Source organism: Thunnus thynnus, chromosome 17, assembly GCF_963924715.1.
Source record: "Thunnus thynnus chromosome 17, fThuThy2.1, whole genome shotgun sequence".
NCBI lineage: Eukaryota > Metazoa > Chordata > Actinopteri > Scombriformes > Scombridae > Thunnus > Thunnus thynnus.
In genome coordinates this window covers 5,985,998-6,005,006 of record NC_089533.1, presented here as the reverse complement: position 1 = coordinate 6,005,006, position 19,009 = coordinate 5,985,998, and the positions used below count along the sequence as shown (strand labels likewise).

The 19,009-nt window shown below is 42.3% G+C and overlaps 1 protein-coding gene across 1 annotated transcript in view; it reads left to right on the top strand.

The window, feature by feature from the left end:
* Positions 1–19,009, top strand: part of shank1 (SH3 and multiple ankyrin repeat domains 1) — a 99,529-nt gene that overhangs the window by 63,158 nt on the left and 17,362 nt on the right. Inside the window, exons 14-17 of the mRNA XM_067616422.1 lie at positions 2,050–2,163; positions 3,340–3,415; positions 18,614–18,696; positions 18,806–18,930. Coding sequence (XP_067472523.1) covers positions 2,050–2,163; positions 3,340–3,415; positions 18,614–18,696; positions 18,806–18,930 — 398 coding nt within the window. The remainder of the gene's footprint in view (positions 1–2,049; positions 2,164–3,339; positions 3,416–18,613; positions 18,697–18,805; positions 18,931–19,009) is intronic.

Sequence of the window (19,009 nt, the reverse complement as noted above, 5' to 3'; positions counted from 1 at the left end):
ATAACATTTAGTTTATCAACCTGACATTAACTAGTATTACACTGGCGAATAGCTAATACTGTCATCCAAAACAAACACAGCTCCTTTACTCCATCGGCTTATCAAACGCGTTACCAAACATTTTCCTTCTTACACATCTAGTCAAATATTCACCCTGGTTTTACCTCTGGTATGACCTTGCTGTACGTGTTTTCAGCCTTTGAGTTATACGAGGACACTGCGCTAATGAGGTTCAATCATTCATGGCATGTGTGTGGCTAAAAAGCTATGCAGGGCTTAGTTAGTATTCACAATCCTGTCATATTCACTTCAGCCTGGAGATGTTCAGGAATCCCACCAAAACTACAGCTGAATGGACCTCTAGCCTACAAAGTTTAGATCATCTCTTAAAGGATTTCGATGGTGATTTTCTATATTTTTCTTATTTTTAACAAATCCCATGTGTGAACTGATCTACTTACAAGTATTGTGTGTTTATTCAAAGTCTGATATATCTTATTCCTCTGTGTCATAGACTTCTGTTGTTGTCCTAAAACTATTAAAAACATGTCAGTGAGCCACACGACACGTTCCTTCACCATGAAGATTACGGTTACGGTAGTTTGTTTCGAAACAGCTCCAAAGACTAAAACAGTAATCACGTTTTCAGTCTTCAGAGAGTAGTTCTGTGTAAGGCAGATGGTTCAGTTTACAGAGCCTCGCTAGCTTGTTGTGCTACGTGTCACAACCCTTTGACTTTGTACTGAAAACTTGATCACTGTTATTAGTCTTTGGAGCTGTTTCTAAACTAATTTATTTTTTTATTTATGTATTTATTTGGACCATGCACAGTGTAAAAGATAAATGTTACTGTACCAGAGTTAGCTTAAAGCTAATTTTCATCTGCAGTCCCTTCGGCAGGTCACAATTAAAACATATAACAGCAAACAATACAAAGCAAAAAAAATACAGGATACATAATACAAAATACAAAGCTACACACAATAACACATCACATACACCCACAATGTCAACTAGCAATTAATAATGTAAGCTTGTCAAATTAAAAGCAAGATTATTTGCGTTCATGAGATGAAATTTAGAGTCAGTGGTTACAGAGCTGAGTAGTTTTTAGCAGATTTTTTAATTTGGTTTTGAATATACTGATTGAACTGCAGTTCTTCATACCATCAGGTAGGACGTTCCACTGAGTTGTGGCTTTCACAGACAAAGCTGATTGTCCAAATGCAGTATGTCGATACGGTACAGTCTTATATCTGTATAGAGGATATTCTGGAGGATCTAATAGAACTTACTGAGCGAGTGTTCACAAAGTCACATAGCAGAGGAGAGGCCAAACCATTTAAAATTTTATAAACAAGGCACAAATTTGAGAATAATCTGAAATTCTCAAAGCTCAGTAAACTGTATTTCTCCAGTGTATCTCCTACAGTGATGGAAATGCAGAGTTTGTTTGTATAAGGACTCAAGAGGTCAAATGGCTGTGACCAAACTCTTTGTAGTGAAGGAACATGTCACCCAATGCGGCTAACTGACATGCTGTTAAAGGTTTTTGGGCAACGATAGTGGTCTACGGCACAGAGGAATAAGATAGTATTACTTTTAAAACACTGACTTACTCCAACACGGCAGGAGATGCATGTTAACACCAGGTGTAAAGGAGATAAAGGAGATCCAAGCCAAGTGCTTTCAGATCAGTTTGTATAACCGTCATGTCCTAACATGAGTGTAAGGTCTCTATATATGTTTGTATTCAATGTCTGCAGGTATGAATATGTGTGTGTTTGTGAGTGAGTCTAAGGTGTCGCCAGGTATGTATGTCTTGGTGAGTATGTAAGAGGTTTGCATGTTCGTGTGTGTGTGTGTGTGTGTCTACATTATTTCTATTCTGTCTGTACAACGTTGTTGTCTTCTTGCGTGTGTTCATTTCTCATTGGTGTCTGTGTGTGTATGTGTATGTGTGTGTGTGTGTGTTGGTGCGTGTTGAGTTGCCTTTTCCTGACATGCTGCTCTTTCCTGCTTCCCCCCTCCCCCCTCCTTCTTCTCTAGTGTTGAGTGTTGGTGAAGGCGGGTACTGGGAGGGGACGGTCAGAGGTCGCACCGGCTGGTTCCCCTCCGACTGCGTGGAGGAAGTGATGCTTCGAAGCCAAGACAACCGATCAGGTGATCACCGCTCGTAGCGCACACTCACACACAAACACACACACACACAGGCAAAAGCATCACTTCAGTGGGAATATCAGTTTCACATTTACACTCCTCTGAATATCCAGCAAGTTTATTCTCCTACATGATCCAGACTGTGAATTAAGATGCTATTTTTAGATTTATGTGACCATGTAGATTAAATACAATCAGCTGCTATATTATTGTATTGAAGTATATAAACATTGTGTAGTAGATCTAGCATTCATCTGCTGAAGGAGGAACCTTAAATCTGATTTTAAGACGTGTATCTATGAGCAGGATCTGTGACATCACAACCGGTTTGAGGCAAATCGTGGTCCAGTATTCAACTTGTGTGATGTGGAAGCTAGAGGCCTCCAGTGCACAAACACTGAGAATGGACTTTACAGTAGTGAGATTCCAGCAGTTAAACTTTTGAAATGAAAAATATTTGCATAGTTATAGATTCTGGATTTTTGAATGAGAGAGAAGAAATAGATGTAATTGTAAGAATTTCTAACGAGGTAATTGAACTTTTTTGTGGAAAAAATACTATTATTTCAATCAGAGTATTTGTATATGTCTTGACACAAGTCTGGAAGGTATCTTGAATATTTTAAGTGAGCAATCTATCAATTGTTTTTTCGATTAATTGATTGTTTTGTCAATAATATAGCAAAAAATAATGAAAATGCCCGACTGAAGTCCAAACTGACATCTTCAAATTAATTGTTTTGTTCAACCGATGGTCAAAAATCAAACAAAAAAACCTCATAATTGATATTGACAAATGATATTAACACTAATGACTAATTGATGCAGTAATTTACATATTTGTTACACATTCAGGTACAGGATCCAGGTCTGGTGTCAGTTGAGTTTGTATATCATCAAATGGCTTATAACAGAGAAAAGTCACCTGTAAAAGAGAGCTGCTCCTATAATTAATGATTATAGTAAAGCAGTAATAGCAGATTATTGATTGTTGCTCTTCATCGACAGTGTTAATGTGTGTGTTACGCCTGCAAACCAAATGTCATTTGGGATAATAATAATAATAAAGTTGAAAGTTTAAGTAACTGAACATTACCTGCTGCATAATAATCCTTGTTTATAGATTTAATCTTCTGCAGGCAGCAAGAACACTGATGTCCTTGTGGTTTTATGTTTCAGAGAGCCGTGGAGAACGAGCCAAAAGGCTGTTCCGCCATTACACTGTGGGATCCTACGACAGCTTTGACGCTCCCAGGTAAGAGCTGCCTTGCCGCCGGCCGTCACCGATGCACAGCGAACTGAACCAACTGCCAGTTTTGTCCAAAGAAGCAGTGGTATGCACAGATTGGCCGAAAAATGAATACGGGGGCCACTGTTTCAGCTCACATGGTTGATGGTAGGGGTCATGTAGGGTAAGGTCACCTAACAGAGGGGTATTTGTGCTGAAAACAAGAGCTCTTTAGGGCACTTGGGTTGACAGAAGAGGCATTTGGACTACTTTAGAGCTTGTGGTGTCACATTAGGACCAAAAACAAGCCCCGGATACCAACACACCTGGTTAAATAAAGGTTAAGAAAAAGAGCAGTTTGACATTCAAACCATTGCTCCACCTGACAGTCAGCACTGTTTTCTACCGTCAGCCACTAAGCAGCTCTACTGAGGCAACGAGGGGTTAAGTACCTTCACTAAAGAGCATGATGTAACTCGTCCATCCTCCCGTTGGGTAAGGAAATTCAAAGTGACAACCGTTTTCATGTGATCCGACCGCGCCAGTGTGTACATGACACACAGCACATGCTGGCAGTGGATTTGTTTGTATGGTAACACACTACTGTATCCAGATAAGATGATTCACGTGGTGATTCATAAGTTGTGGCGGTACTTTGATTTGATGTGTTGTGAGTGATTCATGCGATAGGATGACGACGTGTGAGGGTTCACCGCCTCGGGTCTAGAAGCTGATCTGCCTGCCTTTAATACCGGCGTCATCCTCAAGGCAGAGGTTCACCAGCTGTGTTGTGACTGGTTGATTTTGCTGAGTTTAACCAGGAGAGACAGAGAGACTTTTGTCATATCAGGATTTTAGAGTTTAGTTCCTGTCGAGCTGCTTTGCCAGGTTGCAGTTTTTAAGTGGGTTGAACTTGTCTTTGATGGTTAATGTACTTTTAGACCTTTAGACCTTTAGACTAATGTGAAGTACTGTGCCCAAGACAACTTTCCCCTCTGGAACAATTAAGTTTACTCTACTCTACTCTCTATTTCCTAATGTTTCCAATGTTATGAAATCACCTGCTGATCATTATAAAGTATCAGAACTGATGCATATGTAATACTGCACCATGAGAGGAGCCACAAATAATCTCAGAACAACAGCTGAGATCTTTAACTTTTAACATGGTCGTGCTTTTTGTGTTGATACAGACGCAGTCATGCACTTACTCTGCGACTTCATCAGCATCATCAGTCATATACATTCTTAAAGAGGACGTATCATGTACATTTCCAGGTCTATATTTATATTCTGGGGCTCAGCTTTGCATGATTTACAATTAAAAAACTCCTTATTTATCTTATAATGCAGCCCCTCAGTTCAGCCTCTGTCTGAAACAGGCCGTTATAGCTCCCGCCTCCCGGCTCTGGATGCTACATAAACAAACAGTCTGATTTTGCTTCTTTTTCACGTTTTTTCTTGAAATATAAACTTCTGAAATACATCTGCACATGTTTGAGCCTGAATCCGATCTGAGATACGCAAGTTGACACACAAACAACTTGTGGAACAACCTTAGCAACACACACTACAGAAGGGATGGCCGTTTGTGAGCATGCGTGAACGATCTGACGTCATCACGAGGAGGAGGCAGAGGTTAGCTTTGCAAACACTGTGTTCAGAGCAGGCTGAAGACCTGGATTTTGACTTTCAGGGAGCAGTTTTACATACGTTCGCCTCATGCACACAGACATCTGACATTATAACAGTATATAAAGGACAGAAAACCACAAAAAAGCATGTTATGTCTCTTTTAACATTTTATTATTGATGAAATAGATATAAAGAACATTACCAGAACACTGTATCCATTCAGCTTTTTGATAATAAATGTTGAGGAAGACTAGCGCTGACACTTTTCTGGATTTTCTCCGGAGATGATTTGTTGACACATGATACAGGAAAACTCTCCTGTATTGACTTTGGGGCGTGTGACATCTCCTCATTAACTCAGTCTAATATAATGTCATTCCCTTTAATGCCTTGCATCTGCATTTACGGTGAGCAAGGCTTCGCTTTGAGGCAAACTCATTTCACTGTCCAGGACTTGGACTGAGCAAAGAGAGAATTATTTACATAGAAATGAAGCCATTATCAATCACATGTATTATTTACACAGAATCCAGTCTCGCTTTCTCTCTCCTTCCCTCTTTTTTTTTTTCCACCTTCTCTTCATCATTCTTTATCATTCCTCAACTTTCTCTTTTCACGTCTGCCTTTTGTTTTCTTTTCATGTGTCTTTATCTCTCCCTCTAACTGCGTTTTTCTCGCTCACAAACGCACACGGTATCATATATTATTAATACGCTTTTCATCAACGGTGACATTTCATGCGAGCGACGCACTCAGGCGTGCACGCTCACACACATATGTTTGCACACGCACGCAAACACACACACACACATCATGGATAATTAAAGCGGTGTACTGCAGCATAGACGGAGCCCGAGACTGAGTTTGTTTGGCCAGGCGGGCGTGCAGGCAGGCAGGCATGGCTGACTCAGAGCCGCCCTCACATGGGCCTACTTCCACAGCCTTTATCACTACATGTAATGTCTCACCTATCCCTCCTTTCATCCCTCTATATTTGGACGCATCGTTTGACCATCTCTGCATCCCTCCCTCGCTTTTCTATTCATCACTGTATCGCTAACCCCCCTGTACTTTTTAATTTTCTTTTCTATCACCCTCTCTCCCCTGCGGTGTCTCCATCTGGAGGTCAGACAGTGAAGGGCACTCTAAAGGGAGAGATGGAGGGCTGGAGAGAGGGATGAAGAGCTTTGGATGAAGGAAGAAAGACATTCTGGGTTTCCAAATAGGTTAAAAAAGAGACTTGTATCGTTTTATGTGCCGAAGCAGGTTTGAAAAAAGTGGGAAGAAAGATGCCCTCTGCCCTTTTTAACCTGCTTCATCTTGACTTTGAAGACCAAAGCAAGACTGAGATTCATATTTTAAAGGCTAATATTATACTGACATTTATTTTTGGCTAAAATTGCCATTAGCCAACGTCTTCTAAGAGAGGAGAGGCCTCTGAAACAGTATTTAGGTCACAGAAGAACAAAGCTCTCTGTCGAAGGAACACACTGATCATTTGTGTGAACGGTAAAATTACTTTTTGATCAACTGAAACACAATGAAACCACAATCATCCACTGGTAGATCTGCTGGTTTATGCTAACACATGAGCATTTGGTTGTGTGAAATCTGATGATGCTCAATTTGGTTCACACAATTCACAGATAGATTTTACAGATACATTTTTGATTTCTAATCAATTTAACAAAACCGACAGATGTTTCTACAGTTGTGCTGCTGAGTAGCTCATGGATGCTAGCGACTGTACCGATGTGAATTTGTTTTTGCATCAGAAGTGGATTTTAACTTGTAAAATAACCATAAAAACTAGAATAAGTTGGTCATTATTATGTAATAAATCTTAACAGGGTGAATCAAAATCTCAATATGAAGCAGAGCAGTAATAAACAGTTAACCAGAGCACAGCTATCATAAATAACTTGGAATATCCCTTAAAGTGAACCTAACTTTTGCTGAACAGCAGCTGCAGTGGTCACATGTGACAATTATGAAATGGTGGTAAATGTCAAAAAGTCACGTAATAGTTGCACAAGTGGAGAAGAAGAATCAAGTCAGTGAACTGGCTTGGTAATGTCTGTTAAAGAGCAGTATTTACCTAAAGTTTGCTAACAGAGAGAGAATGTCTCAATTCTTCCATCAAAATTTGCATATTAAAGGTATACTATGCAGGATTGGTTGGTTGGCGTTTGTAAACACGGCATTCAAGGTTGGCTCCTCCTCCTCAGCTCAACCAGAGTGAGCTGAAAGCAGAGCAAGAGAGAGAGAGAGTGGTGGTCAAGCGGGCTAGAGAGCGAATGAAGAGAGCGAGCAAGGCCGGCGAGAACAAAGCCGTGAATCATCCTGTCCGCTACGGCCTTTCTCTGCTCTGCGTGTGTGTGTAGCTCAGCCCCGCCCTCGTTCAAAACAGACACACAGACCTGCAGCTCTTTATACATCCGTGACACAGAGACAGAGAGCAGAGCGGACCTTGTCGCTACGCTACGAGTCCCGACCTCACAACCTGAGCGCTGTCATTGGCTGGGGGGCTACACACCCACTCCCCAAAGGTTGACGCCCAGAAGCGACCCGAACACAGCAAAATACAGAAAATACAGGCAGAGGGCAGCCACACACTTCTAGTGGGTCATAATGATGATTGAGAGGGATTATTTTTGTATGAATCTATGAGGAAAATCCTGCATATTACACCTTTAAAGGAAGTTAAGTTACAGTTTTTGTAAACTGCCATCCCTGCTGGTTACGGTTACAGTGGAGGAATTTCGGACTGAAGGGCTGATATCAATTTCTTTGATAAATGCCTCACATTAGTCCAACATATTGGTTCATCTCTAATGAACAGAGTTATCCTCTCAGATCCTCACCTCCCGTCCCACCCACTGCCTTTTATTGACAGCTGGATTTATTTCGTAGCTCGGCTTTTACAGCACGGGACGAGCCGTGACATAATAGCAAGGCGTGATAACCGAAAACCCGGCAGTCAGCGAGATGAACTGCTTTAACTTGATAATGCGGTGTGGTGATTACATTAACAAGAACACAAGGGGTGAGGGATATGATGACTTGGGAATCAGAGATGACAAATGACAAACAAATGAGAGAGCTTTTATGTACGTCTGCCGTGCCCGTCCACCTCAGATGTCTTTTTAATCACCTTCTCTCCCTTCTGCTCTGCCTCCCCCACCCCTCCTTGGATGGCTATATTTATATTCCACACCTTTTCCTTTTTTTTTTACCATGATACTAAGGTTTTCAACAGCCAGATGGGTTGGTGAGGTACACACAAGGTGAAAACACATAAACATATTTTCCTGATAACGACAGATCTTAGAAGTTAAAAGCATTTCTACGAATGCTCTTAAATTTCTGCACGTGTTTAAGCAGGACTTGAGGAGCAAGTTAAGGTTTCCTGACATGAGCTGTCCGTGGTGCTGAAGACGATGCTGAATACACTTTAAATTAACTTTGCATGTTAACTGAGCTTAAGTGTAGAAATGTTTTATACTTGGAAGTAGGTCAGCATGAAAACAAAGCATAATGTGCAGTAAACTGTTTATAATTCATGTTACTGGGTAGAAGTCGTTTTTAAACTTTGATTGATTAACCTGCTGCTTGAGGCAGACATTACTCTTAAAGGGATCTATTATGCTTTTGCTTATTTTCAGTCATATATAATTTTCCGGTGTCAGATGTTCATATTAAACATGGCCAAAGTGTCAAATAATGAGGTGAACATATGTAGTAATAAGTACATAATGAAGAGTAATCCCTGTGATCCCTGTTTCAGCCCGAGCCAACGTTGGTTCGTGACAGATTTCTTTATATGGTCGTCTGCTCCACACGCAAGTTCACTGCTCTGCTCTGCTAACATTATGGTGTTTTTACATTGTTTCGGTGGTAGACTGAAGTCCAGCTGTGAGTGTTTTTCAATCATGCAGCACTGCAAAGTAAAATAAGTAGTTTACCTGTTGGAGATGTGCTGGTTGTCTGCAGCTCTTCATCAAACATCATCATCACTATGGTTGTTTCTGCTTGTACTATTCCTCCCTGCATTATTTCAAGAACTCCAAATATCTCCATGTGTTGTTGTGTCGAGCAGTTTTTAGCGCCGCTAATGAAGCTCTGCTAATTTGATGAGGAACACATTTCATTTCCTGTAAATTCTTCGCAATAAAAGTCTAACTGTTATTTAGTCATTTAAAAGCTTTAATATAAGGCAATGAAGCAGGAAATGTTGGGTTTGCATCGGCGGTAACTTAACACGACTCTGATATGGCTGCTCCTCGGCAGGCTTCTGGAAAGCTGGCCAATCAGAACAGAGCGGGCTCATCAGGAGGCGGGCCTTAAAGAGACAGGAGCTAAGATTGCCTGTTAGAGACAGAGGCTGAACTGAGGGGCTGCATAAACTGGGAATCATGCAAAGCTACTCTCCCCTTTAACTCATATTAAAAATAAAATAAAGCAGTTCCTGTAAGTCTCATGACGGTGCATGTCATCTATCGTGAGTGTCATCATTTCTGTATTAGACATACTGCTTATACTGCATATAGGCTTGTGGCAAACAACATACGAACCATAAAAAAGAAAAAGAAAAGAGAAGATAAGGAACCTGAAAATATACCATCAGAGAAGTGACATTTTATCCAGAAAGAGATAAGAGAGATGGGTTACAACATGCAGTTTGTATATCTTCTCTTCCATCTCTGCTGTTTAAGCTTTGCCAGAAGTTCAGCCGATAACTAGCTCGCAAAACACCCTTTTTCATTCTTTTCTCAAAAAAAAAAAAAGATGAAAACAATAAACTAATAGTTCATCAGATTTCTTTGTCATTGCCACAGATGCACTGAGTATGGACACAATCTGTATGCTCCTACTCTGCTAGCCCACATGAGACCATTTTGGGCCAACAGTGGGTCAGATAAGGACGAGTGAGTACACAGTTTGGAGGAGAGCAGCAGAATACCCCGATAAACGCTGCTGTGGGGGTTTGTTGCCGCTTTTCTTAATGCATATATAACAGTCGTTTCATATACGCCTTTTCATATCTCTCTTCACTGTACTTGACTTTTGGCCGAAAAACTGTTTGAAGGTAGAAAACAGCATCAAAGAGTGTGTGTTCAGATTTGACCATAGTTACATCAGATACACACACACACACACACACACACACACACACAGTCCGTATCAGACAGACATGCAGATAAACATAAACACCCGATCATATGGACCTTCTGTCAACATTTGTTGGCTCTCCTGCCCCCTCCCCCTACCTCTCTCTCTCTCTCTCTCTCTCTTTTTTTTTTTTCATGCCCTCTCTTTCTCTCTCTCTCTCTCTCATCACATATGTATGCACACACACACACACACACACACACACACACACACATACTGCTGTACACACCAAAATCACAGCGGTATAGCCTGACATGCAGGGAGGGAAACAAAAAGGCAGAGATGTGAGAGAAGAGAGAGGACAAGAGCTGTGATCGTCCTCGGATGCGGGAGAGAGGCGAAAGGGTGAGAGAGAGAGAGAGAGAGAGAGAGGGGGAGAGAGAGAGAGGGAGAGAACGTAGAGAGGGAAGGAAGGAGGGAGGGAGGGCAAGTCGACGGAGGACAGCTTCGACATACGTGGAAGGAGGCTCTGACTAAGAGATGATGTGAGTGCCTATTCGAGAGAATCTGTACCTCTCCCTCTATCTCCCTCTCTCTCTCTCTCTCTCTCTCTCTCTCTCTCTCGCTCTCTCTCTCTCTCCTCCTCCTCCTCCTCCTCCTCCTCTTCCTCTTTCCGCCACTCATCCGCCAGCTGTTTCTCTGTCCTCTCTCCTCTTCCTGTCTGTGTCGATGCGTCTCCTCCTTCCCCTCCTCTTTTCTCTCGCTCTACCCTCTCATTCATGCTTTGTTTACAGCAAAAATGTGAGGAGGGAGTGTGTGTGTGCATGTGTGTGTGTGTGTGCATGTTAGAGGCTGGAAAGAAACAAGGAAAAAAAAAAAAAAAAAGGAGGAGGGGGGTTGGGGGGGGGGGTGGGTGAGGTTAGTTAAGTGTGATTTAAAGGCACGTGGGGTCAATAACAGCAGCAGAGGCTCCAGAAGGATCTGCACAAAAAAACAGCAAGTAAAACCTACAAATAGGAGTTTCTGTAATATTACATGATAAGAACTTGACTTGTCTTTCATCGTCATGTCACGTGATGATGATGATGGTACCTGTTCAGTCATTTTAAACTTCAAGAGCCTTCCCATCATTCCCCCCTTTTTGAATGAATTATTCCACACAGGACTGTATGGCAAAGACTCATCTCAGTTGCATCTGTTTTTTTTTTTTTATGAATGGGAAATCATGCCAGTGACAGATAGACAGAGTGAATACTATACATACAGTGTAACCTATAGGATGTGGAGGAGTGAGAGAGGGATGATGGGGGATGAAGAGGAGGATGGAAAGAGGAAGACAGAGAGAGTATAGAGAGGAGTGTGTGTTGGTTGCATGAATGCATGCGTGTTTGGACTGTATGTGTGTGTTTGCATCTGTTTGTGTATGTGAGCAAACCCGATCACCCCTGCACCTCTCACTCTCTCTCTCTAAATTACCTCATTTCTCTCTCTCTCCTTTTTTTTTTAAGCCACCTTCCCCCCCCCCTCCCTCCCTCCCTCTCCCCTTGCTCCTCTTCCCTCTCCCTCTCCTTCTCTCTCTCTCTCTCTCTCTCTCTCTGTGTCGCAGTCACAGCGAACCATCTCCATCTCTCTCTCTCTCTCTCTCCCATTCCTTCTCTCTCTGTGTCTTAAGTATGAAGGGGCTGGGAGAGCTCGGCCCTCTCCCTCTCCCTTTCCCTTCTTCCATCTCTCTCTCCTCCTCTTCCTCCTCTCCTCCTCCTCCTCCTCTCCTCTCGCGGCTCGCGCTCGCTGCTGTCTCGCTGGAAGACGAGAAGGAGAAGGAGCAGGAGAAGGAGGAGGAGGAGAGGGAGGGGAGGAAATGGCGATGGGGGCATGCGGCGAGGAGGATCTCTCCCTCTCCCTCTCCCTCTCTTCTTCCTGGCCGTCGCTCGGCCCTGTGAATAGGAGCGTCTGGTTCATTTACAGGTACCTGCCATGGCTTTTTATACCCCCCCTACCCTCCCCTCCCTCTCTCTCTCTCTCTCTCTCTCTCTCTCTCTCTCTCTCTCTCTTTCCCTCTCTCCCTCCAGATGCCAGGGGAGATGAGTGGTGGTGGTGGTAGGGGGGGGGCGGGGGGGGGGGGAGGAGGGAGAGTTGCATGTATGTGGACTTCATGGATGGCAGGGCAGGATCGATTAGATAGATTGGCAGATGTTGCAACGCATGCTTGCAGGCGGATGTGTTTGATTCAGTGTGTCTGAATGTGAGTGCGTGTGTGTGTGTGTGTGCGCGCCGTATGTGTGTGTGTGTGTGTGTGCGAAGACGGACGAGAGCTGCTGCTGCTGCTGCTGCACAGCCCGGTGTATGAGCAGTGCAGCCGTTCTGTGTTTCGCTGTATGAACATGTGTGCGTGTGGATGTGGATGTGTGTGTGTGTGTGTCTGTCGTCTTCTCGCTCTCCGCTTTGAATCGCTCTCCGTACAAACGTCCTCTAGCAATGCTGCACGGGCAGAAGTGATGCTTTGCTGCTTTTACTGATGTGCAGATTGATTGCGCGTTTATTTTGCGTGCGTGCATGCCCGTGTTTGTGCGTGCATGCGGATGGCGTGTTTGCTGTTGTCCATCAAAAAAAAAAAAAACACAGATGTACGCCTGGAACATTTCTCCTCCTCTCTCTTTTGGCTGGTTGATTGCATGTGTCCTGTGTGATGTATGGCGTGTTTCTGTATGTTTACCCGTGCGTGTGTGTGTGTATGTGTGTGTGTGTGTGTGTGTGAGGGAGAGAGAGAAAGAGAGAGAGAGAGAGGGAGGGAGACTGCTGAGAGAATGGAAACAGTGCATGGTGAGGGAGTTTTAATGATGCAGCATGCATGACAAGTTCCAGCTTCTTTTTGACACCTCTATGGAAGCCCGCTTGTCCAAATCTGTTTAAGGCCTTGGCTTTTTACCTATGCAGTATGAGACACACTGTACGCTGTGCTGGAATGTCCAGCTCAAACGCCTGGATGCTAAGATACTGGTGACAACATTGGGTCACTGTTATTGAGGATGTAACATTACTGTAAGTGACACTGTGTCTCAGTTCAGTGGCTGGATCCTGTGAGGGATGCGACCCACAAAGGAAGGCTTTTTGTATGAAAATGACATAGCATCATACAGACCAAAACAAGTTTCTAAGTTAATCACAAGGAAATTGCTCTCAGGCACCTGAAAAACTGTAAATACAAGTGGTAACCTTGTGATAAACAAGCATCATGATACATACATTTAAAGTTCTAGCTTAACAAGCACATTGTGAACAACTAGCATATAGTATAAACAGGTTCTTTTAAGTTATATTTCTCTGTAATGCAGTGTTTTTCTTCTTTGGTCTCGTTCATGTAATATATTGACAGCTGACTAATGAATATCTGAACACAAACACCTGCTGAATATCATCTGGTCATGTGATATTTCCAGACTTAACGAGTTGATGACGTTCTGTTAAACAGTTGACCAGCACGCCAGTGGATCGGTCGATAGCAAGGACGCACTGGTTGTGAGGAAAAGTAGGCCGCATTTCTCAGCTGCATCTGGGGGAGCTTTTGAAATGGGTCTGGCCTTGTTAGTCCATTGTGATGTATTCGGTCTAGAAATTCAGACTTCTGAGGATCCTGCCGCTGAACTGGGACACAGCAAATGTCACTTAAACTTGATGAAATCCTTTAGACAGCAGAGCCTGTGTGAGTTGTAGGCGCTGTTTGGATGGGATTCAAGGGATTATTGCTATGTGTGCTTCCGACACACACACACACACACACACACACACATACACACACACACTAACAGACACCCTGAGTAAGTGTAGGATGAGTTGTGCAACATAAACATCACACTTATGATCTGACGTATCGGCTTCGCAAGTGTCACTTTGTTCTCACTGATTGTTGGCATGTACGCAGGAGTCCTCAAAGTTTTGAAAGGGCAAATTCTACTTTTTCTGCTTTTTTTTGTATCACTTTTCAAATGGTTACACGACTCTGATGAGTTAATGTAGCTGGATAGTGAACACTTAAAGAATAAGGCAGCACTTGTTTACAATAAAAATAAATCTCAAGACCATCACTTCAAAAGTAATCATCGACCCCAGTCATGTAGAGCTGCAACAATTAGTTGATTAAGCGATTAGTTGACTGTTTTAATAATCAGAATCCCAAAAATGCAAAAGATTTGCTGGCAGCAGCTTCTCGACTGTGAGGATTTGAAACTTTTCCGTGTCATACATGACAGTAAACTTTGGACTGTTGATCTGAAGACATCACCTTGGGCTCGAAGTCATTAGAACAGGCATTTTCATTATTTTCTGACATTTTGTAGACAAAACGGCTAATCGAGAAAATAATTGTCAGATTGTATTATATTCACTAGTTGCAGCCCTGCAGTCATGGATGTAATAGTTCCTCTAGTGTTATATTTTAGGGCATTTATTCATGTGTCCTCAGATAGAAGCTGCAGACAAATATGAAACTTTGTATTACGGTAATAATCGATTTTATTCATGTTGTGCTGAGCTATTGTTCACTAAACGAAACCACATCAGTTGGGAAAAAGTGCAAAAATATGACTTGTTGTTGACGGTAAACTGATATGTTTGTCATCTGCACTTGAGTTGAATTTACATGGAGAGACTTGTTGCTTGTGTTCCCTGCAGAAACACGGCAGAGACGAGTAATTCGATGTTTGTGTGTCTGCATTTACCAGATTGATGTTCAATTTAGATTTGAGGGCAAACAGTTGTTGTGTGAGAGCAGGTTTGTCACCTGCTAGCAGCGCTGATTGTTTCAGGTAAATATTTGCATACATCTGCAAACCTCTACAGGTGGTCAAATGGAAATATCTTTAGAAATCCATTACAGGTTACAGGAAACAAAACTTGTCTATCAACATTACTTCGTACCTAATTCCTTGTATAAGTATACTCGCTAGCTTGATATTTGTGTAAATGTGTTTGTTTGTACTGTATATATTCACTGGAGCCCTCAGAGTGTTTGAGACCTGGACAGAAATGGACAGAAGAGGACAAGAATAACAAAGAGAAAGATCCTTGGCAGGGACAGAGATACTTTCACAGCCTGTGGAGAGCGTCATTGAACTCAATAGTCTGAGTGAAAAAGATGATGGGAGGGAAAATGTGATTAGGAAGAATGAGAAGTATAGTTTGGAGTTTGGAGAGCAGGAGAAGAAAAACCAATATAGAGAGAGAGGTATGGAGTAGGTGGGGCCGTCAGGATGGAAAAATGTAAGAAGAAGAAAAACCAGTGAAGAGAGAAATAGAGAGGGATGAACAGATGGAGTGGGCTGGGACTATTTTGGTGCACGATGGGATTATCAGCATGTGGTTACAGTATGTTACAGCTGACACGGTATATATACCTCTCTGACTCACCGACTGACTGAATGGCTGTTTGGATGGCCTTCCCATTCATAACAACACAAGAGTCCCTGATACCCTAGAAGCCTGCAGCCCGTAGAGGCCCGTAGAGGCGGCGTTGTTGATAGAGCGTCCGAGTGTCTGACATGTCTAATCTCTCATTTTAGTAGGAAAGCAAAAGCCTATTAATGTAGACAGTTTTTTAAATTTAAATTTTTAACTCCCTCTCAATCATTTCACAGACTGGAGCGGCTTTATTTTGCTTGGTCAAAATGTGTGAATTTAAAAGGGGGACGTATCGTGTGTATCTATATTTAATTCTGGGGCTGGAATATCTTTGCATGATCTAATACTGGCTCTTTATGCAGCCCCTCGGTTCAACCTCTGTCTGAAACAGGCTGTTTTAGTGTCTGTGTCGCTTTAAGGCCCGCCTACCGATGAGCCTACTCTGTTCTGATTGGTCAGCGTCCAGAAGCTGCCCACTCTGCCGACTTCCGGCGGCTCAGGAGGCAACGTAAACAAACAGTAGTAGCAGGATTTCACTTCTTTTTCTCATTTATACCTAAAATTAAACTTCTCAAATACACCCGAACATTTTCAAACCTGAATCTGATCTGAAATATGCGAGTGGACAACGTGAACAACCCGTGGAACAACCTTAGCATGTTTGTGGGAATGTGCGAACAATCTGATGTCATCACTAGGAGGAAGTAGAGGTAACTTGGCTCCACACACACCTCCCTCACCTGTTGTTAGATCAGGAGGAGGACGAGGGAGAGATGAATGAATTAGACCTCGGCCACATTGTTTTTGCACACTGACATCCAAACACACATCTCTTCTATCTCTCTTCATATTTCTCTGTTAGCTACTACGACCCACAAACGTCGAGGTGAGGTTTTATATGACCGGTGTGGCTAGCTACTCGCCTAAACTCTCATTTGATTGGATGAACTTTTGTAAACACCCCTGAGTGCAGGATGAGTCATCAAACATTTGAAACCATTTTACAGGAAGAGGAGATCAAGGATTTGATGTAAAAAAAAATACTCTGATACAAATTTTTTGACATGTATTTTGCATATAAGAGGAGATAAATGAACACAGGATTAAAACTGAGAGAATGTATTTTTCATTTCACTGGGACTTTAAGCATCGCCGTTAAGTCCTGTCTTGCCTTACTTGCCTCACACAGTCGCATATTTCCCATCTGTTTGTGCCACAGGACAGAGCAGCAACTATACTCTACTGTACAGGCTCCACCTGTGAGCATGCAGCGCCTGTTTTCTTCTGTCAGTGACTAATAGTTTACCATTACACGGCTTGGCTCCGGTGCGGACCTACCCGAGCAACTTTTCCCTGCGTCCAGTTCTAGCTGTTGCTGAGGCAACGAGCATCATACTGTATATAGCATCTCTTCTTCTTTCCTGAGGTTCTGGTAGAAACCGGCTCTGGGCTCGCTGTCAAAAACACACAGCAAAGTGAAGCATTGCAAAACACTGTTTTCAGTCACCATGTAATGTAGGGGAATGTGGCATAAATTAAAATTGAATGACTGGGAATTTTGAAGACGGAGAGCAGTGTTTTTAAATTAAAGCTGCACTATTTTAAATTCAAAAATGTGTTTTGCTTCTTGTTCCTTCACTTGGATGTTTGGGATCAGGATGTATGTGTTTGTTTTCACATCCATCTGATGAAGGAGGAAAGTTTCTCTGAGCTCACCTTAAATCAGCAGGATTTGTGACATCACAACTAGTTTGGAGCCAATCGTTGTCCAGTATGCAACTTACACAAGTGTGATGTGGAAACTTAAATGAAATGAAAAACATTTGCATTTTCATAATCTTTTCTGACAAAGTATTTTTATATATCTTCAAACAGTCGACCGGTATGAACATTTGCAACTGAGCCGTAAAGCAATGATATGATTCAGCAACAAAAGCCGAACAAATAATTATCACATCATAGGCTTTTTTTTTTTTTTTAATCTTATTTTTGCAGTAATGACCTTGAACTTGGCGCAGTCTGTGCTGCATTTTTTCCTCATCACTCCCTGTCATATCATGCCCCCGACAACAACATACTGATTTGTAATTAAAGTAGGTCATCAGTAAACAGTCTGTCGCACAACCTTTCAGCGTTCAGCAAATCATAAAAATCAAAACGATAGTGTTGGTGAGAGTCTGTCTGTATTTTAATAAGGAAATACAGAACAAATCAAGTTCTTTGGTTTAGTTTTTATGCTCTCACTTCTCTCTCTCTTGTGCGCTCGCTTACCAAGATGTATAATATGTGTAATAATAATAATAAAACAAAACATAAGGGTTATAAATATACTTAAAATGTCAGTAAAATCCATAGACATACTGATGTCAGTCTGAGATGAATGTATTTATTCGGTGACAGGGAATAGTCTTCCTCACCAGCCGCTGTGTGAGATACTATTCAGTCCTGATATAGGAATAAAGTGATGGAAACAAGGTCATAAAGAGGTTCGTTTATGGCTCTAACTTGTCTTGTCTCCTCTTCAAACAACAAATTCTTGTCAGACAACCATATGTCAAGACATCCCAAGGCCTTCTAATCTTTACTGCCGGACAGTCAGCACATTTCCCACGCCGAAGGTTATAATGCTCCCCCCTGTCAAGTTATAAAAAAACAGATGATTCAACAGTTTTTACATATACCACTCTTATATAGATCAGCTCTACGGTAAACATATATATCAAACAAACTGTAACGTTGTCGTCGTATCGGAGGTGGATGATAGTTTGTATGTTCTGTCCTACATCAGATTTTATTAACAGACATCAAACAACACACTCGATGAGCTTCTGTGTAGTATTGATGGTAATGTCATCATAGGGGGACACAGGAAATGGGAATCAGACAGCAGGGGAAGGGAAAGGTAACACAGGCAGGGTAAATGTTGTGATTTATGCATTTTAAAACATGACTCTCGTTGTTTAAGGTTCATTCTGGGGTGAAGGCAGAGATGTACTGTACATGGCATTCGCCTCCTGTCTTTCATTTCTGTTTTCTGTCATTTCTAACCTTCTCTTCACTCTCTCTCTGTCTCCTCTCTGCTAGTGACTATATAATCAAGGAGAAGACAGTGCTTCTGCAGAAGAAAGACAGCGAGGGTTTCGGCTTTGTGCTGAGAGGGGCCAAAGGTAAGGAAGTCATACTTGATTTTTAGGTTCTGGTTTTATGCGGAGTACTGTATCAGGTGCAATGCTAATGCATCGTCTCCTGTCATATATATTTTCATGGCGTCTCCAGCTCAGACTCCCATTGAGGAGTTTACTCCCACCCCGGCCTTCCCTGCCCTGCAGTACCTGGAGTCAGTGGACGAGGGAGGAGTGGCGTGGAGAGCCGGTCTCAGGATGGGGGATTTCCTGATAGAGGTACTGACATGATTTACCACCGCATGACTGAAATGAAAGCGCTGACAGATTTCCTATCAGGGTTTCTGAAGGTATACAA